This window comes from Oncorhynchus masou, chromosome 12, assembly GCF_036934945.1.
Source record: "Oncorhynchus masou masou isolate Uvic2021 chromosome 12, UVic_Omas_1.1, whole genome shotgun sequence".
NCBI classification, from domain to species: Eukaryota; Metazoa; Chordata; class Actinopteri; order Salmoniformes; family Salmonidae; genus Oncorhynchus; species Oncorhynchus masou.
Window position 1 is genome coordinate 35,575,250 of NC_088223.1, and position 22,202 is coordinate 35,597,451.

Below are 22,202 nucleotides of genomic sequence, written 5' to 3' on the forward strand. Positions count from 1 at the left end.
CGATCGCTGCAGCTGTACATAGTCTATTGGTAAATAACCCACCCATTTTCACCTACCTCATCCCCACACTGTTTTTATTTATTTACTTTTCTGCTCTTTTGCACACCAGTATGTATCTCTACCTGTACATGACCTTCTGATCATTCATCACTCCAGTGCTAATCTGCAAAATTGTAATTATTCGCCTACCTCCTCATGCCTTTTGCACACAATGTATATAGACTCACATTTTTTGTACTGTGTTATTGACTTGTTAATTGTTTACTCCATGTGTAACTCTGTGTTGTCTGTTCACACTGCTAAGCTTTATCTTGGCCAGGTCGCAGTTGCAAATGAGAACTTGTTCTCAACTAGCCTACCTGGTTAAATAAAGGTGAAATATTTTTTTTTTTTTTAAATACCTAACCAGCTCTGCTTGGGTGAGTAAAATGACAAGAGTGAGGTGTTCTCTCATGTGTCTGTAAGTAGTTAGCCAGTTAGTTTGGGTGTTTGACAGCCGTTGTGAGGCCAGAATGCTCGGATCAACCCTGATCCTCAGACCGAACCTCCAGTGTACACCCCGAGAGCGAAACGTTCTGAATTTACGAATGGACAATCTGACGACGCCCAGACGGCACTCTGGCACTCCAGATTGAATTTACGAACACAGCCGAAGTCTGGCTAGTAATTTGTTATGCTAATAAACTAGCAAGAGGTTGCAAAGCAACAGCATCAACTTCGGGTAGAAGGCGAAGCGCTAGTATGCTCAGCTGAAAGGACACTGTTCATTTACAGTATGCTAAATTGAACTAATAGTATGTAGTATATACACTCATTAAGTAAGTAATATACAGTATGGATATTGATACAACTATACTGTGGTCAGTAATTAAGGCAAGGCAAGTTTCAAAGAGGGCACAGCAAGTGACACAATAATGACTCTCTTGACTGCTGTCCTCTGTAATTTTCCTGCTTGTTAGCTGCTGTTAGGTTAGTCACTTCACTTGCCTTAGTCAGGCAGGCATCTGGTGGGGCTTTTAGCAATGACATCAGCCTACAACTAGACAACAGTGACAGTGCACTATGAGCCTTACACAGTGCCCAATAGACTTATGAAAAGCTTTTAAAGCCATTCTGGTCTACTTTCTATCAACCATATTTGCTTTGTATATCTCTTTAATGGGTGCTTTGAGTTGCTGTTCAATCTGTTTCCATAGCATTTTGGCTGTTGTGCCTTTGAAAAGCTCTGGTTACCAAGCATTAAAGCAATGAAACTCTGAAAATCCATTATTGCACAAAAGGACAGATCATGGAGAATGGAAGCCCAGACATCATCATGTGTCAATATTTTCCTTTGTGCCCAATGCTCACAACATTGTCTGCTCTGATACAATGGGTATACACCAAACACATACTATTAATCAAGTTGTGGTTATGAAAATAGCGATGATTAGTTCAATAATAGAACTGCATTAGCTTGTGTTTTTGCAGACTGTTGTTACAGACTGGAGAAACATACAGATGCCCAGGGACACAGATTGTCATACTGTATTGCATTACATGTTACATTGTATTACATGTTAATAGTACATTCTCTACAAATACCATTTAAAGTAGGTGAGATGTCAAACCATTAATGGCACTTATTTTCACCATATTATTTGCACATAAAAAAAACACAGTTCTGACAAGTAAATGCAGCCATCATGGTAATTAAATCAATACAACCCACAAATATCCCAAAATACTTATTTCACCACTATATTTTTGCAAGTTATAGGCAGGCGTATGCAACATGCAAACAAAATAGTACACACACACACAACATTCTCAAAGGTACTCAGAATTGTCATCAACAGATAGTCAAACAAAATGAAGGATCACAAAAATTCCCCAATGGGTCTACTCTATGCAACAACGTCCTTTCAACCAACCATCATGCAATGCTCTTTGGTTGTCTAAAAGCTATGAGCTATTGCATTGCGGCATGCTATCAATGAGTTAGCAGTTAGCCTGTGGTGCTAACTTGGGTAATTAGTAATATTAACTGGAGTATTTCAGGCCGAGGCACAGGGCCAGTTCATTCTTCTGGATCTTTCCATCACCGTTCATGTCACAGTGGCCCAGCAGGACCTTGCGGAATTTGTCCAGGTCCGTTCCACTAATGGTAGGCTATGTTGGGTATAAAGGAAGCATATTCAAACCATTAGCTCAAGACCAATCACAGCTCAAGCCCTTCACAGTCTACTACAGTTGGACGTTCTGTTAACTTGACTCAATTCTCTTTGCTTCATCCATTTAAATATAAAGTAACATGGTGTCAGAAGTGGGACCCGAACCCACGCCTACATTCGGAAACCATAACTTACAATAATGCAGAATCAATATAGGAGCATCATATATCTAAGTTAATACATAATAAGTTAAATAACATACGTACATTTGTAGATTAAGGTATAGCAAAACATTATTATTATTTTTTTACCGTGACCAGTTCCATCATGTCTTTGACAAAGCCATCCACCTCCGGACCCTCCAAAGCACCCGTCTTACTCTGTTAACAACAACAAAAATGGCTGACTTCAGAAAAAGAGATGAAGACGACCACCTTATGTGCCTTGGGAGATTATAAAAAAAAGAGGACAGCATCTAAATTCTGCTTAATGGGATAATGTATAACTACATCACACATCCACAATCATGCAGCACGGAGGAGCACGACACTGCAAAAGGACTACCACTTCAGTTAATAATGGCATTAGAAGCTTAATGATGAAATACATTCCTGGCACTAGATCTTTAATAGGCATTACGTTCTGTGAATACATCTTTGTACTGGGCCTGCAGAAATGTGGGTGCCCCCAACCCAAAAAAAAGCAGCCAACATCCTGCAGTTTTACACATTTTGCCATGGGGCAAAGAGAATAATTTTAGTTTTACAGCTAATCCCATGCTATTCTACACATTTTGCCATGGGGCAGAGGAAAATGTGCAGTTTTATAGCTCATATAATGCTATTCTACACATTTTGCCAGAGGGCTGGATTATGAGCTGTCTTGTTTGCTAAATGAACATATGAAATAGGCAGTGGCATGGTGCATATAGCCATAGAAGAACAGTGGCATATGCCTCAATGCAGTCATATTCATTGCTTATTGGGGGTGTGGCTTTCAATTAGTTATTTTTGGCAACCCATCCAGTGAGAGTGAATGTCATTACAGGTCATCTAGCCAGTTATATTTAAGCAAATCTGACTAACCCAGTGACTGCTTGCTATGAATTCTATCTGATGGTGTTTGCATGTTTAGGTAAAAAAGACAAATTGGAACACTGACAAGTAAAGAGCATAAACAATTATAAAGAAAACAAAAACATTGTGTTTTGGTTGTGTGTGTTTAGGCTTGGTTCCCCAGGCCCACCTGTGCCTACGCCCCTGTACTGATCCACTTTCAATACAGCTGTGTGTTCTAGCCCATTTATACTGATATTATATATTTTTTTTTATAATTAAGGCCAATGAAGCATCAGTAAAATCACAACAAATCATAAGCAACACTGTAATTTTATTTAATATTCTTATTACCATCAACCTTACAATCCCAATTGAAGTTGAAGACAATTATGTTGTGGCTAAACGTATAATGACTTACAACATCATAGTGGGCAAATATCTTCTCAAAGTCCCTCTTCCGGTCTTCTTGACTGCAAGCCTGAAACAGAGTGGTACCGCAACACCCACAATTTTGTTCCTCTAATTCAAGCCAATGATGACTACAGTAATTAATTGAAGATGGAGCATGTATTGAGTCTTATCTGACTGCAAGTTATCGGCTAAATTCATCAACAAATGTTATACTTACATTCATGTCAAACTTCAGCAAGAAGTTCTCTTTCAGAGCAAGGATTCTGGGAGAAGAAAAACAGTTAGGCACAATAAGAGCCACCTAGCAATGTAGGAGAACAATTGCGAAATAAATGGTACCTGGCTAGGTCATTCAAATCCAGCCTGCCATCATTGTTTTTGTCAAACATCTTCATCTGTTGGGAATATAAACAGAATGAAGCATCAGAATCATTAGATAGTTTGTCAAAGTACATACACATCAGAATCACATTTATTCGCCAAGAACATTTACACATACTCACAGTGGCAACGCATCATTCAGGGCAGGTGGGGCAGTGCCCCACCTGTTTTGAGCCTCACCTGCTTAGCATGTTATTGTTTTGGCATTAATACATGTCACATATCAGTTTGCATAAAAAAATAATAATAATTGAGCTGTACAGCTGCAAACAAAATGCTTTCTTGAGTAGGGCAGCTCCAAAATGCAGGTTTTTCAGCCTAGCTCAGTGCTTTCTGTGGGGGTGGGGCAGCCAGCGGAAAATATGGAGTGTAGGGTGTGGTAATGTTCTCTAGTTGCATCATGATTGGTTCAGTGTTCTGTCCCTCATGGAGACACTACGTAACAGCTACATCTACAAGTAGAGCTCGAAAATTCCAGTCCCTTGGGTGCTGCCATAGACTTACATTAGAAGAGCCCATCCAAGAAGGCTCAAGGTCATTGGCCACAGATAAAATGACGTCAAATCACGTTTTATCTACAGTAGCTGTGATTGGACTGATCATATCAACATCATACTTTCAAAGTTGACAAACTACTGGCAAATCTTTTTCAATCCTTGTCATATGAAGAGAAATTATAGATAAAATGAATCGGTGCTCATCGGCCATTGGACATAAACATTATACAAGAAGTCGGAAATCACAAATTCAACAATGAGTGCTAAGGTGCCACTGCAGCCTCGGGTTCAATCCCAGGCTGTGTCACAGCCGGCCTTAACCAGAAGACCCATGGGACGGCGCACAATTGTCCCAGCGCCGTCCGGTTAGGGGAGGGTTTGGCCGGCCGGGATGTTCTTGTCTCATCTTGCTCTAGTGACTCCTTGAGGCGGGCCCGGGCTCTTGAAAACTGACCTTGGTCATCAGGTCGAGTGTTTCCTCCGAGAAACATTGTTGCGGCTGGCTTCCGGGTTAAGTGGGCAGTGTGTCAAGAAGAGGTGTGGCTTGACATTCCACTTTGCAGAGTCCGTAGGGGAGTTGCAGCAATGAGACGAGGTCATAACTACCTATTGGATATCACGAAAAGGAGGGTAACGACATGGGCCAGAAAAGTTTGAATACATTGGCCATGCTTTTAACGCAGCATGAATTCAGCTGTGTTCAAAGCAACTGGAAACTCGGAACTGGGAAATCTCAGACATCAGGTAGTTCAAGACCACTGGGAACTAGCTGTGACTGGGAAAACACAGAAAATAATTTAAATGGTCATCCAACTCGGAATTCGAAGTTGGAATGTCAGGCTTCTTTCTAGAGCCCACAAGATGGACAACCTCGCCACCTTCCTGTTCAAGTGAGCAAAGCACAACAAAGTGACTCCAAAATGTTCTTGTATGCTGCTGCATAAATTACGTAATATGCCAGGGAGATATGTATACTGTAGCCAAGAAAGTAACACTAAGTGTATGTTGTGTAGTAAGCTGTTAGCCCATGTGCCTCAGCCTAATAATTTGGTCCCGTCCCTCCCTCATAACTCCGCATACTGTTCTGACTGTCTGTACACCATGAAAATACTGTTAAGAATGGCCCATGTTCTGAATTCTGTCGCTGTACATTTCAAAAATGCTGAACGAATAGTTATATTGACAACGTCCATCGTAGCTCGCTCATTAATGTCTTAATTGAAATTATGAATTGCCTCTTATCCGCTCGTCACCCTCTTATGCCACAGTTTGTACATCTCAATTGTCAGTAAAAAAACACATTTGTTTATGCAAGTCAGCCACCGTATGTTTTTTTTTAACAGGCTGGAAAATGAGGCTGAATTAACTGTTTCGCTGCCAGACAAGCAGTGGTAAGATGTTGGGACAACTTTATGTACTGTAGGCCCTAACAGTTTGTGGGCACCGTTATAGTGCAATGAATGTATTGTTTAGTGTTGTGGCTTTGCCCCACCAAGATTGACATGCTAAAATCACCACTGCACACTCAGAATTTGACTTGGTGACATGTCATGTGTAACACTGTACAACAATACCAAAGAGAACCTAATTCAAATGATGCCAGTGTATTTCCCATGTTGTGCACACCATATTTTACTCAACACTGATGTATAAAAACACATGTGCACGCACACACACAGTAATTAATTAAATGGTCCACAATGACAATGGCTAAAACAGTGAAAATCATATCACCTCTGAATATCTTTAAAGAGCTGATCACCCTCCATCACAGTACCATCCAATTACTAATACTATAGAGGGGAGTGAATACCAAGGGTATTACCGCCAATTACATACATCAATGAGAAATAACTCCTTTAGTGCACTCCTTATTACATTCAATGGCATAGTAGCATTTCTATGTATAGCTCTCCCCCAATCATCCAAATTGAATTGCCCATTGAACAGGGTATCTTATACTCATTTAAGAGACAATAGATAACCGTCTCCTACATCCTTTTGATTATTTTTAACTTCTTCAAAGGCAATCTGTGATGAGACAACTGTGTTTGGGTCACACACACACACACATCAGACCCAGGAGAGGAAGACGATTGGCTGTAAAGGTTGACTACTTTTAGCACTTCTTGACCAAGAGCCCTCAAATGGAGACATAGAATAAAGGAGCTGGGGCTCGTTGTTACCAAGGTGTCGGTGTACTCCTCCAGTTTGTTGGGTGAGATGGTCTTCTTGTGCTGGAGAAACAGGTCCTGCAGGAAACCCTGTTAGGAGGACACAGAGGAAGACGGCCAACTGGATGATCTGGGCCCATATTTATCAAGTGTCTCAGCGTAGGAGTGCTGATCTAAGATTAGGTTTAATATCTTGATCTAGGATCCATTTATTATAATCTAAAACTGATCCTAGATCAGTACTCCTACTACTCTCAGACACTTGATAAACATAGGCCTTGGTCTCGAGTGAAAAAAAGTGGTCTCTTAATGTGACATCCCTGGTCAAATAAAGGATAAATACATACATAATAAAAAAGGCATAGACTGCAAATAGGTAGGCAACCGCTCTTGTCCCGCCCCCTTGGATCCCTTGTCCCCAGAGCTGAAGATCTGAATCACATTTTGTTCATCTGTTTCTTTACCTCTACTTTACACACAAATGTTGGTTGGCACCCTCTCTTCACATTTCTCACTGTCAAACGTGAATGATAATTCCTCAAGTTTTACCGGTGAAACGCCCATGCAGCATCTGCAGGCCAACCATTTGATCTCAATAAGTTTCATGGGGATATGCATTAGATCTTTTTGAGTTATATACAGTGTTGTTTTGTACTAGCCTTCAGTTTTGAATTATGTACAGTGAGTGAATTTTAGAGCCGGTGGTGTTAAACTGTAGCATACCTGTGCTTAGTTTCAATTAAGGCACATACACTGTGTACAAAACATTAAGAACACCTTCCAATGTCATGGAAAGAGCAGGTGTTCTTAATGTTTTGTACTGTACACTCAGTGTATTTTGCCTGGTGGCGCACACTTGAGTTTTGGCTACATGAGAGAAAAATGCGACAATTCACACAATCATCCTAAAATCTCAAACAAATTAGGTGTTTTTTTGTCTTATAGTAACGTTATACTAAGCTATTATATTCGGTTCTGTTATGTAGAATACTATCATTATGTGATCTTGCAGACATTGATTCAGCTTTGATCTAACTTTATTAAATGAGCAGAGCAGAGATTATGCGCAAAGTAGAGAATCCTGCACATGTGCAGAAGCTTTGGACCTTTAGCTGTCAGGAAGAGGGAGGAGTCCGGAGAAGTCGGTTCCTATGCCATAACACTTCTGAATCAAAGTGTTCATAAATAGTATAATGTACTGTACATCCTGTCCAATTCCTCTTCAGTAAATGTACTGTGGGTGAACTATAAAACAAGAAACAGTCAAGTGTTTGGAAATTCGAAGAAAAGTACTTCCGTCTTGCCATGTAGGGTTGGTTGAAATTTGGGGTCACTTACGAAATTTGGGGTCACTGATATGTTACTCCAAATATTGCGACAGCCGATATAATCATTTCGTGCCGTTAATGACTACATCATTCCATACAGTGCAATTTTTTTGCTTATTTACAATATTATAGCCGCATTCTAATTAATTATTCTTAGCATGGCAAAACAATAAGGCTTATTTAATTAATTTAGAAACTTAATTTTCAACATATTGATACAGCCTGATAAAACGGCAGTTTGGATTTGAAAAGTTCAAACGGAGTATAGCCTTGCACATCATGATATATCGTTTTGCACGTCATGATAATGTCAAATATCACAATATTCGGTTTAATCATATAATCAGACCCTATTGATCTGTCCACATAAGAGGATAATGGGCATCCTACCAAAAGACCCTTAAAGCAACACGTGTCAGAGACCTAGATCAACTATGTAAACAAGAACAACTCTGGCCACTCATTGATTCTTACTTAGAAAGTAGACAACAACTAGCTAAGACAATGTCTCTGAGAGGGCCATGGCAGTGGTCTCACTGAAAGCATGGAAATTAGTAGAAGGGCATTCTTTGAATGTACCTTGAGCTCTATAGCTGATATGTATCCACTGCTGTCCGCATCATAGTTTCTCCAGATCTGTTGGGGAGTGAGAGGCACATTTAGCTGTGATGAAAGTGCTCAAGAGAATATAGGACACACTACCCAACCAATAATAGGATTGTATTTTTTATGCATGTCAAATGCTTTTGGACCACAACATTTCCTACTGTATGGGATCTTTGATCTTACCCTCATGAACTCCACACTGTTGTCCAATGGCGTCTCTCTGCGGAACAGTAGGAGGAAGTTCTCCTCCTCCGGTAGCATCATGGTGGCCAACTGGAACATTTATGTTCAATCAAATTAGTTAACAATCACAGGCAGGCATTATTCAATCCCGGATGGCTAATTTTGTGTAAAATAAACTAAATCTTCTGTATTTTCTTCCTACAATTTGAGGGATAAGTGTCCCCTCAGCTTCCACAGGCATAACTCCTCTTTCAACATAAAATGTATGGAAATACAGTCTATGGACAAGGAAAACTAAATGTCAAAGCCGAAATGAGTTGCAAAATTAGACAATTTAATTTGACAAACTCATAATTAATTGCATGTGGTCAATGACAACAAGACATTGCAAAGATGAAGCAAGGCAATAACATGATGCAAATGAAGGAGCAATTAGGTAGTTTCAAGGCTGCTTCACAAAAAAATTTGATGTGAGGACATTTTGATCACAATCCAATTACCCCTCCCCTTCTCTGGATTGTAAGTATACTTAATAATAAATGACCCATAGACAAATAAAGGGGACGAATTTATGTATGAATAAATACAAGTAAACATACCTCTTGGATTTGCAGGCGACCATCCGCTGTGGTGTCATAAGCTGACATGAACCTTTCTTTCACTCGTCTAATTTTGTCATCTGTTATTTCATCCTTTAGGAACAACACCGAGACATTTGAACACATTCCACATATGGGCTCCCCAATTACGTAGTTGCACTTGTTTTGAGTATTTCATTCAGTGTTACCTGTACAATATCACTTTGACAGAATTCATGTCATTTCAATGAAAGACAAAATGTGGACTAATGATTGGATTCGGAGGTTATCTAATGTTGACCCCGCTTGAATGCCCCCAACAAAACAGAGCAAAGTAGGTCTAATTAGGGTATTCTAGGATGTTCGTAGCCAAATCTTACTGTAGTTATCTGTACACAGTATGCATTGGGTATGACAAGGAAAAGAAACCGTGGAGTCCTACAATTGCCTACTTACGCTCATCCCAAGTTTTTTCATCATGTGTCGAAAAAAGTCGTCCAATTCCTTTCCTTCAATATAACCATTATCTAAAAACAAATAAATGTATAACATAAGATGAATTAAACCCTATTTCTGTATTGTTTTATCTCCACGACATGGTGTAAAGTTCAGATTGAGTTTGCGCACATACATTAGATTAAAAACATTGCATGATAAGCGTACAGATGAATATCAATAGCAATTTGAAAAAGACGGCATACAATTCCAATTATTGAAGAGTAAGATCTTACCGTCAACATCGAAATGTTGCCAAATTTGTAGGAAGCCTACAGCATCCAGGTTGTCAAAAGCATTGTCCATGGTAGCTCGTGCCCAATACACCGGCGCAAACCCAAATTATTAAAATGGTGAAATAAAATGGAAGATTTGACTGTGTGGATTTGAAATGAGACTGATGAGGTTTTCTATACTATTGATTATGTTTCCTTCGCTGCAGTTCAGTCTAAACGCCACCAAATGCAAACGAGGGAACTTAACTACGACGTTCAACTATGTGCGCAATAGGGATTGCCCCCAAACAATTGGAGACAACGTCCGCAAGGAAATCATGGCAAAATGAATACAATTAAATGGTTAGTTATATTAGGCAATACGATGCAAGTTAATGCAAGTCTACGTGGCAGTATACATATGATTTATTGGTACACATATGCAGGAGTATTGGCAACCACATTAAAAGTTTTTTTGTTACAAAGCATTTTTTTAATGTATTTAGCACAAATCAATTTAACCAATTAAAATGGAAACCATCACCAAGTCCCACAATAAATGTATTTCATATAAATCACGATAAATCAAAGTTATATTATGCCTGTCATTAATACAGGTTTACTAGATCAATGTGCCCGTGGCACAATGTAACCTCCTCCCACACACCCACACACACACACACACACACACACACACACACACACAGTCAAAATTCTGGACACACCTACTCATTCAAGGGGTTTTCTATATTTTTACTATTTTCTACATTGTAATAATGAAGACATCAAAACTATGAAATAACACATATGGAATCATGTGGTAACCAAAAAGTGTTTAACAAATCAAAATATATTTTATATTTGAGATTCTTCAAAGTAACCACCTTTTACCTTGACAGCTTTGTACACACGCATTCTCTCAACCAGATTCACGAGGTAGTCAAATGGAATGCATTTCCAATTAACAGGTGTGCCTTGTTAAAAGGTCACTTGTGGAATTTCCTTCTTAATGCATTTGAGCCAATCAGTGTTGTGACAAGGTATACAGAAGATAGCCCTATTTGGTAAAAGACCAAGTCCATATTATGGCAAGAACAGTTCAAATAAGCAAAGAGAAATGGCAGCCCATCATTACTTTAAGACAAGGTCAGTCAATCTGGAAAATTTAAAGAACTTTGAAAGTGCAGTCACTATGATGAAACTGGCTCTCATGAGGACTGCCACAGGAAAGGAAGACGCAGAGTTACCTCTGCTGCAGAGGATAAGTTCATTAGAGTTACCATCCTCTGAAATTGCAGCCCAAATAAATTCTTCACAGAATTCAAGCAAGACACATCAACATTAACTGTTCAGAGGAGACTGCGTGAATCAGGCCTTCATGGTCGAATTGCTGCAAAGAAACCCCTACTAAAGGACACCAATACGAAAAAGAAACTTGCTTGAGCCAAGAAACATGAACAATGGACATTAGACCAGTGGAAGTCTGTCCTTTGGTCTGATGAGTCCAAAAATGTAGATTTTTGGTTCCAACTGCTGTGTCTTTGTGAGACGCAGAGTAGGTGAACGGATGATCTCCACATGTGTGGTTCCCATCGTGAAGCATGGAGGTGGTGTGATGGTGCTTTGCTGGTAACACTGTCGTGATTCATTTAGAATTCAAGGCACACTTAACCAGCATGGCTACCACAGAATTCTGTAGCGATACACCATCTCATTTGGTTTGCGCTGTGGGACTTTCATTTGTTTTCCAACAGGACAATGACCCAACATACCTCCAGGCTGTGTAAGGGTTATTTGACCAAGAACAAGAGTGATGGAGTGCTGCATCAGATGACCTGGCCTCCAAAATTCACCCAACCTCAACCTAATTGAGATCATTTGGGATGAGTTGGACCGCAGAGTGAAGGAAAAGCAGTCAATAAGTTCTCAGAATATGTGGGAGCTCCTTCAAGACTGTTGGAAAAGCATTCCAGGTGAAGCTGGTTAGGGGAATGCCAAGAGTGTGCAAAGCTGTCATCACGGCAAAGGGCAGCGACTTTGAAGAATCTAATATATTAAATACATTTAGATTTGTTTAACACATGATTCCATAGGTGTCATTTCATAGTTTTGATGTCTTTATTATTCTACAATGTAGAATGAGTAGGTGTGTCCAATGAGTAGGTGTGACTGGTACTGTACATACATACACATATGTGGAGTTCCCTTTAAATTAGTGGATTTGGTTATTTCAGCCACACCGCTGCTGACAGGTGTATAAAATCGAGCACACCGCCATGCAATCTCCATAGGAAAAACATTGGCAGTAGAATGGCCCAACTGAAGAGCTCAGTGTCTTTCAGCGTAGCACCGTCATAGGATTCCACCTTTCCAACAAGTCAGTTCGTCAAATTTCTGTCCTGCTGGAGCTGCCCCGAGCAACTGTAAGTGCTGTTATTGTGAAGTGGAAACGTCTAGGTGAAACAACGGTTCAGTCGCAAAGTGGTAGGCCACACAAGCTCACAGAACCAGACTGCCTAAGCGCATAAAAATAGTCTGTCCTCGGTTGCAACAGTCACTACTGAGTTCCAAACTGCCTCTGCAAGTAACATCAGCACAATAACTGTTCGTTGGGAGCTTCATGAAATGGGTTTCCATGGCCAAGCTGCCGCACACAAGTCTAAGATCACCATGAGCAATGGTAAGTGTCGGCTGGAGTGGTGTAAAGCTTGCTGCCATTGGACTCTGGAGCAGTGGAAACGCATTCTCTGTAGTGATGAATCACGCTTCACTATCTGTCAGTCCGATGGATAAATCTGGGATTGGCGGATGCCAGGAGAACGCTTCTTGCCCCAATGCATAGTGCTAACTGTAGAATTTGGAGGAGCAGGAATAATGGACTGGGGCTGTTTTTCATGGTTCAGGCTAGGCCCCTTAGTTCAAGTGGAGGGAAATCTTAATGCTACAGCATACAATGACATCCTAAATTATTGTGTGCTTTCAACCTTGTGGCAACACTTTGGGGGAAGGCCCTTTCCTGTTTCAGCATGACAATGCCCCCGTGTGCAAAGCGAGGTCCAGACAGAAATAGTTTGTCGAGATCGGTGTGGAAGAACTTGATTATCAAACACCTTTGGGATGATTTGGAACGCTGACTGCAAGCCAGGCCTAATCGCCCAACATCAGTGCCCGACCTCACTAATGCTTTCGTGGCTGAATGGAAGCAAGTCCCCACAGCAATGTTCCAACATCTAGTGGAAAGCCTTCCCAGAAGAGTGGAGGCTGTTATAGCAGCAAAGGGAGGACCAACTCCATATTAATGCCCATGATTTTGGAATGAGATGTTACAATGAGCAGGTGTCCACATACCTTTGGTCATGTAGTGTACTTTTAAACACATGCATGTCTCTTACAGTGTGTTATTACATAAATACATAACATGCAAAGTAGACATAGAAACACAGCAGTGCTTATTGGTTGATTGAATAAGCCAATCAACAGTCTTTGTTTAAAGTAAGATAATTCAGAGTAAGGTATTGGCATGGTTTTGTCCATAAGCTTTTGTTTTGGTTCTTTCCTCTTTGGCTGTATTACAATTCTCCACACTTGGACACTACATGGAACACTTTGTAGAAAGTAGAGAAAATCTAGATGTAGCTTTTCTTTCTACACTGGGATGTCGTCATGGTGTCCTCCATGTTGTCAGGCCTGAGATCCTGTCTTTGGTCCGTGCCAGGGGTAGGAGAGAAGTCCTCTTCGGTGTTGTCTTTAGCAAACACCCCAGGGCTTTGGCAGTGGACAAGGTCCACCGTGGATGAAGGTCTCACTGCAAGAGAGTGGTGTGTGAGCTGATATGGTACTAAGCAATGAGGAAGCTACAACTGGTGGCCTACAACCATAACTACTGGTACTACAAACAATGTCACAGCTGTGTGAGTACTTATAAACCAACACAAATAGCTACTGGAGCTCCTGGTGCAACCCCTACAACTACGATTACTGTGAACAGCCAGTAACACTGCATGTTATTCAAAAGGTACGGCAACTATTGGACCTGACAAAACTGCTGCAACCTACTTTACTACTATTAGTTGATACACCCAACACTACACGAGTCTTAAGTTTAAATATTTTTTATAAAGAGCTGAAGGAGAGAAGGTAATTGGTCTAACCAGATGCAGGGAGGGACTTGGTGCGTTCTCGACCTTCTACTTCCTGTACCACAGAAGTGGAGCGCTTCAGGGAGGACCACTGTCTCCCACCAATTGCAGACCTTTCCATCTCTTGGTCCAAGTCAGATGGGCTGGAGTCTCCTGTGAGTTCAACTGACGGAGAGAGTGACAAGGATGAAAGATGCTTTTACTCTTCAATCATACCAGGTGTCTATTCAATTCTATCAAACTCACATAGTATGATTTAGAAATAGTCATTATGTTCTCAGTGAATTGAAATAAATATATTTGTCTTTACACGAAGCAAAACAGCTTTGTTTATTCTATTTACTCTCAATATGAACACTTTGAACTGTGATGAGCTGTTCCTAAATCAATTCTTCTGGATGGAGGACACACAGGTAATAGATATACCTACCATTAATGTGGCTACTCTCCTCCTCCCTCTCATAGTCTGAGGGCTCTCTCTTCAGGTGAGGGGTGGCCAGTGGTCCTTTTGGGGATACGTTTCCAAGACAGGAGTGTCATATGAGGGTGAGAAATAGACATAATAAAGAATGGTTATAGACACTAGGACAAATTAGGGCAAGATAAAAATCACAATAAACTAAGTCATCTATTTTTGCTTCTGGTGCCCTTATTTGCCATCCGAGTATCACTATCAATAAAGTATACTTCATCATATGCCCACCTGGGCTGTGGCTGCTGCTGGCACTAGGGCTCAGGGGTCCCAAAGTGTGTGGTCCCATGTGGGGCTCGATGCTCTGGGGTGCTGGGGATCTGGGTGTAACACCGGTGGGTTTAGACCTGGGCGCTATCGACGATGTTTGACCCTTTGGCTTTCCTACAGAGAGACATAACAAAGAAGACCCATATTGGACACAGAAACAGCGGGTATGGTTTGTAGAGCTTCCACAAGGGACTGTCTAAAGAAAGTGTTAGCTAGGGCTCCATTTTAATTAAACATTCTGTTCACTTTTATTGTACCACATGGCAGCTGGTAAGCTGCATGGCAAGACAGACGTAGCATAATTAAGTTGAGCCATCCTTCTGTACATAAAGATTAAGATATCACTAAATGTAATTTAAAAAAAATCTAATTACCTGATTGGGATAGAGGCCAACTCACCTTTATCATCATCTGCCTTGCCTGAAGAGTCCGACTGTAAAAAATAACAAACAAACGTCTTTCAGTATGGCCAATGTCTTTAGTCCTAAACCTGATTTTAGAGGCACAATTGTTTTTTTTCCACTACATGGCATGGTTCTGTATTCAACAGTCTGAACCAAGCTGAGACACGGATGTTCCATATAAAGCCACTACAGGGCGGCACCTTTACAGTTATCCACTCATGACAATCTGTAGCTTTCCAAGTGACTGGTAGATCTACAGTTGAAGACAGGAAATGCGTAACTTTAAAAGAACAAGCGTATTACCATCTCCCTGTTTATTCCTTACTATCTGGGACTTTTTGAGAAGAGGTTGTGTGTTACCCTGTTAAGAAGGGCATTATTCAGTAGTTCAATGATGCTACGGAAGGGTTTCCCAAACTCGATCCTCGGGACTCCAAGGGGTTCACGTTGCCCTAGCACTGCACATCCGATTCAAATAATCAACAAATCATCAAGCTTTGCCCCTTTGAATCAGCTGTGTAGTGTTAAGGCTAAAACCAAAACATGCACCGAGTTTGGGAAACGCTGTGCTAAGGGGTGCTACTGACTCATACACTTAACAGAGTCAAAAGGAGCTAAATCTGGTCAGTTTACCCACCTTATGAGCGACTATTTTCTCATGCATTTTTCTCATCTCCGCCAGGAGGTCCATTCCCATTAGGGGGCCCATTACGGGGACCCCAAAGTGCCGGCCACCATGAGGACTACCCTTACTGTCAATCTCGGAGTGCTGTTCCTCAGTGGGTTCAGGGGTTGGCGGCTTTCGTGAGTGGTCAGGGGAGATTTCAGAGTGGTCCCACAACAGAGCCTTGGGGGACAAGGGCTCCTCTGTCACAGTGTTGACAGTCGCAGCAGTGGGTGTGGTGATGGCAGCTGTTCCATGGCTCTTCTCGGACTTCGAGGTGCGAGACTTGATGAGGTTAAGGAAGCCGCTTTTACGGGATTCCCGTTTCTTCTCCGACCCCTCCTGGATGTTGGAGGAGCCCCTCAGGGTGGGTCGTCTGGAAATGTTAAAGAAGGCTTTTGCTGAACAGTACACACTCACAACTTCTATAATTAACAACTTCTAAATACAGGTATTAAAAAGGTACAGGTAAACAGCCAAAATAAAGCAAACACTTGAGTAAATGAGGGACACAAAGTATATTGAAAGCAGGTGCTCCCAAACAGGTGTGGCTCCTGAGTTAATTAAGCAATTATTATCCCATCGTGCTTAGGGTCATGTATACAAATTCCCAGTTGCCCATTATTTTGGCTACCATAGCTAGAGATCTCAGCGACTTTGAAAAAGGGGTCTCAAATGAGCATAGGGGATTTAAAGGGTGTGTCTCAGTCACCAGATCCTAACCCAATTGAACACTTATGGGGACAGTACGTATCCTAGTGGTTAGAGCGTTGGGCCTGTAACCCAAAGGTTGCTGGATTGAATCCCAGAGCTGACAAAAGGAAAAATCTGTCATTCTGCCCCTGAACAAGGCATTTAACCCACTGTCCCTCGGTAGGCCGTCATTGTAAATAAGAATTTGTTCTTAACTGACTTCGCTAGATAAATAAAAGGTTAAATACATTTTTCTTTAAATGATGCGAGATTGTGGAGCGGCGCCTGACACAGGGTTTTGCGCCACCATCAACAACTCCAATAGAGTTCCAGACACTTGTAGAATCTATGCCAAAGTTCACTGAAGCTGTTCTGGCCCAACGCCTTAAGACACTTTGGTGTTTCCTTTATTTTGGCATTTACCCATAGCTAGTTAGCCTGCAAACAATCTAGCCATTGATGGCTTACTGCTGCATGCTTTAACACAAAACAGAGTTATTTCAATCTTACGGAAACTAGAATCATTTATTCTAAAACATAATGTCATTTACTTTTTGGGAAGAGTTTAGCCTAATAGGAATTAAGACTCACTTAAAACTAAGTTTGGTGATTTTCTTGTAGAAGAATTCATCAACACCCTCATCCACTTTCCCCAGGAGGTCATTCTGCTCCACTTCTGGTGGTGGAGAGGTGCAGATTGGTTCCCGCTGAAAACCCCCAAAATATTTAGGCCTACATCAAGCAATACAGAATAGTAGGTAGACATAGAAAGAGTGGAAGAGGGAGAAAGAGAGGGGGCAGGTGGAAAGCGGGGGCAGGTGGAAGGCCTCTTACTGGTGCTCGGCTAGGTTTGTTCCTCTTTTTCGGTTTGGGGCGGAGCTTGGTGTGGTGCTCTAGCTTTTGGGCCTCCATAGTGGGCAGCTCGCCAAAGTAAGTCGGCTTCTTGTCCGATGGGGCAGGAGGGGGTGGATCCTCCTCATATATAGGCACTTCTTCCAGGGCCTTGTCCAAGTCAAACTCCATTTCTGATGAACAACCAACCATCAATAGACGAGGCAAAACCAAACCTCTCTCATTCCAAGTTGCGGAAATAGTACATTACTACTCTAATCTAAATGTATTTGACCAGATCTAGTGTACCTGGGATGTAGAACATAAACTCACCAAAAGCCACAGATACAGGCCGCAGCATCCTGCAGAGAATGCTCTTCCTCTTGGACTTGGGTGTCATCCGCAGGTCACAAACACAGTCGAGAAAAAAAAACAGTCAGCAGGTGAGTCATGCTACAGTACAGCAGATATGGATCACAAAACTTCACATGGACTAGTCTTAGTTACCACACATGTGTCCATCTCCTCCAGCCTCTCAGCATGGTAAGGACTCTGCTCCTGGGTCTGAGCCTCAGGTTGGAGGACTGTCTCTTCCAGCACCTCCATCTTGTTGGGCTCCTGGTGGAGAAGAGGTTGAGGTTTCCTGGTCAGGTGTTCTGCCTGGGGTGGGAAGGGAGGAAAAGGCATACACGGTCAGTGTTTCTTCACCGGTATTTGCTTTGATGTGGGGCAGAAGTACCCCAAATCAGGATTACAAGTAATTTAAGCAAAAATGCATTATTGTGTCTCTCTGTGTGTGTGTGTATGCATGTGTGCGGAAGATATTTTAATATACAGTACTGACCAGAGTGTTTTGGGAACGGGACAGAGATTCCAAGATCTCATCCACGATACGGTCTGAGAGGAAGGAAGCCATACTGAGCTTCACTTCACTGTGTGACAGAGAGGAGAACATGAGGCAGATACTACCTCTCTACTACCTGCAATGTATCAAGACTGGGCTGCATATAGTTACAGACTATGTTACAGTAGTTTTCTGAGAGTGACGTTTACATACATTGCAAGGTTATCAGCTAAGTCTATGTGACATAATCATAATTATTTCACTAGGTCTATGATGTCATACACAGATCAGATCACAAGGATCTGATTCAGTTTGAATTCACATGAACTGATACCATCTACACTTGAAATTATTTACTGATTAGGTCTCAAAAGGGCTCCTCCAATCCAGCCCCCCCCCAGCGTTTATATGTTGAAGGTCACTTGTGATGGGCACAAAGCAGGAAATGCGTAGTCCGGGTTCAGCAGGACTACCATTGGACCAGATCCCAGCATGACTCTTCGAACTGCTTTTGGAGATACTATTGTTTTGTTGTTTTCCTCTCCTTAGCTGAATGCACTTGTTGTTAGTCACTTTGTATGAGAACATCTGCTAGCGATCTTGACCAGGCCATGTGGTGATCACCTGATCTTGTTGATGATGTCGACTCCTGACTGTTCCAGTAGTGTGGTGGTGATGAAGCTATGGGGGATGGTCATCCTGCCTGCACCTGCCTTCATCAGCTCCTGGTGCAGGTTGCTCCTCTTCATCACATGGGGACAGAGGCCCTCAGCGGTGTCAACCATAGACTGCAACAACGTCTGGGAGTGGGGGGGAGAGAGAGAGAGAAGCGGGGTTGGCAAGTTAAATTGTGCTAGCTTACGTTGTTTTTCCATTTAAAAAAAAATGTTTTAACCAGGAAGGGCTCATTGAGGTTTGAAATCTCTTTTTTAAAAGCGTCCTGGCCAAGATAGGCAGCACCAAGTAATTACACAATTACAGACAGACATGAAAAACTACAAGTAATCTAGTAAAAAAATATAGAATTCACAAGAGTATAACAAAATCATAAAACAGCAAATTAAAAACATTGACAGGTCAGGGAATCAGTCTCAAAATCCTTAATCAGGATTCACAGTTGCTGCAAGGACTAGGGCAGTGTCTCAGGTTGCATAGTTTTGTTCAAGCCCAACTACTCCATCATTAAATCATCAAGCACATGACCACTTGTGCAGAACAAAAACATCCAACTTCGAGGACTGGACTATGTTATTCACTAAGATAAATCAACACCCAAAATATCTGTCTCGAAAACTAAAATACATTTTTCATTTACTGCTGTGTTGACTGTTGCGTACCTGTAGCTGTCCATCCATGACCCTGGCCATCTCTCCGGCCATGGACTCTAGCTTGTCCTGAATGGGGCTGCCCATGCCACCAGGAGATCCCCTCATGTGGTACAGGTTGGGCAGTAGCTAGGTAGATGAGCAGGGTTTGGAAGGAGGGGCAGACAGGGAAAGAGAAAAAAAAAGAGGGGAAGAGACAAAAATAAAAACATTTGAGTTTGAGGCTCTCTTTTCTTGTATCCTCATTTTTCTAAATGTTATTTAACCAGGATGTCCCATGTAGAGTTTGAGGTTAATGTTTACCCTGTCATTTTTGTCTCTCTAGATCAAAGGTTGAAATCCACGCTCTATCACTTCTGCTTTCATACTGTATGTTCTACCGATTCTATGAGAACAATATGTCTGGTTCTCAGCTCACTCTTTTGGAGTTCCTGGCGTCCTTCATGAGGTTCTTGGCCACCTTCATGTCCTCCTGGACGACGTCGGTCTCTGTATACCTCAGGGAGTTCAGGTGGTCCTGCACCTTTACACAGATCATGTCCATCATCTGGAGCAGCAGAAGGGTTCAGAGGTTATCAGAGGATGTAATGTAATGGTTTATTGGCATTCAACACTTAATGTATTATGTAACTTTAAATTTCTCCAGTGGAAACTCAATGTACTACTAACATTTATCCAAAAAGTGCAGAGACAAAGAAAATGATAATAATAAGATTGTGGAAGCTGTACTGTTAGATTTCAGTGCAGCCTTTGATATTATTGTAGATAACACGTTCGTTTTTTTTCAACAAAAGGTTATGGCTTTTCCACCTCTGCCATTTTGTGTATTCAAAGCTATCTAATATAACTCAAAGGGTTTTCATTATTGGAAGCTTCTCTAATGTCAAACATGTAAAGTGTGGTGTACCGCAGGGCAGCTCTCTAGGCCCTCTACTCTTATGTAAGTTTACCAATGACCTGACACTGGCATTAAAACAAAGCATGTGTGTCCATGTATGCTGAGGACTTAACCACACACGCATCAGCAACCATAGCTAATGAAGTCACTGAAACCCTTAACAAAGAGTTGTTTTGGAATGGGTGGCCAGTAATAAACTGGTCCTGAACATCTCTAACACTAAGAGCATTGTATTTGGTACAAATCATTCCTTATGTTCTAGACCTCAGCTGAATCTGGTAATGAATGGTATGGCTGTTGTACAAGTTGAGGAGACTAAACTACTTGGCTTTGTCTCATTTTGATTAATGTCCAGTCGTGTGGTCCAGTGCTGCAAGGAGAGACCTAGTTAAGCTGCAGCTGGTCCAGAACAGAGCGGCATGTTTTGCGCTTCATTGTAATCAGAGGGCTGATATAAATACTATGCAAGCCAGTCTCTCTTGTCTAAGAGTTGTGGAGACTAATGTTTCTTATAAAAAGTGATGCAGTCAATGTATTGAAAGTCCCAAATTGTTTGCATATTCAACTTACATACAGCTCTGACACACACTTATCCCAACAGACATGCCACCAGGGGTCTTTTCACAGTGCTCAAATCCAGAACAAATTCAAGAAAGTATTCAGTATTATATAGAGCCCTTATTGCATGAAACTTCCATCTAACTCATATTGCTCAAATAAACAGCAAACCTGGTTTCAGAAAACAGATAAAGCAACACCTGGCGGCACAACTGTCACGAGTCCGACCGAGGGTGGTTCCCTTTCCCGAGCGGGTGGCACTCGGTGGTCGTCGTCACCGGCCTATTAGCTGCCACTGATTGTCTTTCCTCCCCCTCCTTGTATGTTTAGTGGTAGCACCTGTGTATGTTTAATTAGTTTGTCTTTATTAGACAGCCGGCCCGCCTGGTTTTTGTGCGGGATTATTTCAATGTAACCTTCGGCTCTGTTGTAGAGGTACGTGTTAGTACTTGGTCATGTATTTTTCGTTGTACATTTTGATTCCCTGTGTTTGGGAACGTACCTATTGTGAGCACCCTGTGGTGCGTTGGTGCTATTAAAGACGCACAGCATTGAACTCTCTGTCTCCTGCTTTTGACTCCACACCCAAGACACCCGGAGCATTACAACAACGGCCTATTTCACATAGATAGCCTACATATCAAAGTATACACACAAACTATGTATGCCTTGTTAAATAACGTATGAAGTTCTGTCCTTGAGCTGTTCTTGTCTATTGATGCTCTGTATGTTTCATGTTTTATGTGGACCCCAGGAAGAGTAGCTGCTGCTTTTGCAACAGCTGATGGGGATTCAAATAAAATACCAAAGTTACATATCAAACATATAAACAGAGGGGTCACCTGTTGTGTGGTTGTCGTGACAATGCCTTGCTGAAGCCGGTAAGCTTGTTCTTGGAGGTATTTTCGAGTCTCGTGGTTCCTTAGGAGATACTGCTCCATCTGCAGGGGAATTGATTTGTAGAGATCGATATAAAAAATAAAAAGTTTTAAAAATATAATAATATTCATGTTGATGGAAATGTG

The 22,202-nt window shown here is 41.5% G+C and overlaps 2 protein-coding genes across 3 annotated transcripts in view; both read right to left on the minus strand.

The window, feature by feature from the left end:
• Nucleotides 1-1,503: 1,503 nt before the first annotated feature.
• Nucleotides 1,504-10,398, minus strand: LOC135549936 (secretagogin-like). Its single transcript, XM_064980336.1, has 11 exons — nt 10,101-10,398; nt 9,826-9,896; nt 9,391-9,483; nt 8,792-8,881; nt 8,582-8,638; nt 6,687-6,764; nt 3,962-4,017; nt 3,840-3,885; nt 3,630-3,689; nt 2,465-2,533; nt 1,504-2,151 (listed from the first exon to the last, which is right to left on the minus strand). Exons 1-11 carry the CDS (start codon nt 10,168-10,170, stop codon nt 2,023-2,025), a joined length of 819 nt encoding a protein of 272 aa, XP_064836408.1. The 5' UTR covers nt 10,171-10,398; the 3' UTR covers nt 1,504-2,022.
• An 85-nt stretch (nt 10,399-10,483) lies between these two features.
• LOC135549935 (F-actin-uncapping protein LRRC16A-like) overlaps nt 10,484-22,202 on the minus strand; it is a 29,110-nt gene continuing 17,391 nt past the window's right edge. For both annotated transcript variants that reach the window (XM_064980334.1, XM_064980335.1), the window contains 15 exons: nt 22,020-22,118; nt 20,140-20,268; nt 19,734-19,850; nt 19,021-19,196; nt 18,397-18,484; nt 18,060-18,212; nt 17,886-17,940; nt 17,556-17,746; nt 17,313-17,428; nt 16,002-16,404; nt 15,360-15,393; nt 14,922-15,074; nt 14,649-14,723; nt 14,231-14,383; nt 10,484-13,884 (listed from right to left, as the gene is read on the minus strand). In XM_064980334.1, coding sequence (XP_064836406.1) covers nt 13,706-13,884; nt 14,231-14,383; nt 14,649-14,723; nt 14,922-15,074; nt 15,360-15,393; nt 16,002-16,404; nt 17,313-17,428; nt 17,556-17,746; nt 17,886-17,940; nt 18,060-18,212; nt 18,397-18,484; nt 19,021-19,196; nt 19,734-19,850; nt 20,140-20,268; nt 22,020-22,118 — 2,121 coding nt within the window. In that variant the 3' untranslated portion in view covers nt 10,484-13,705. The remainder of the gene's footprint in view (nt 13,885-14,230; nt 14,384-14,648; nt 14,724-14,921; nt 15,075-15,359; nt 15,394-16,001; nt 16,405-17,312; nt 17,429-17,555; nt 17,747-17,885; nt 17,941-18,059; nt 18,213-18,396; nt 18,485-19,020; nt 19,197-19,733; nt 19,851-20,139; nt 20,269-22,019; nt 22,119-22,202) is intronic.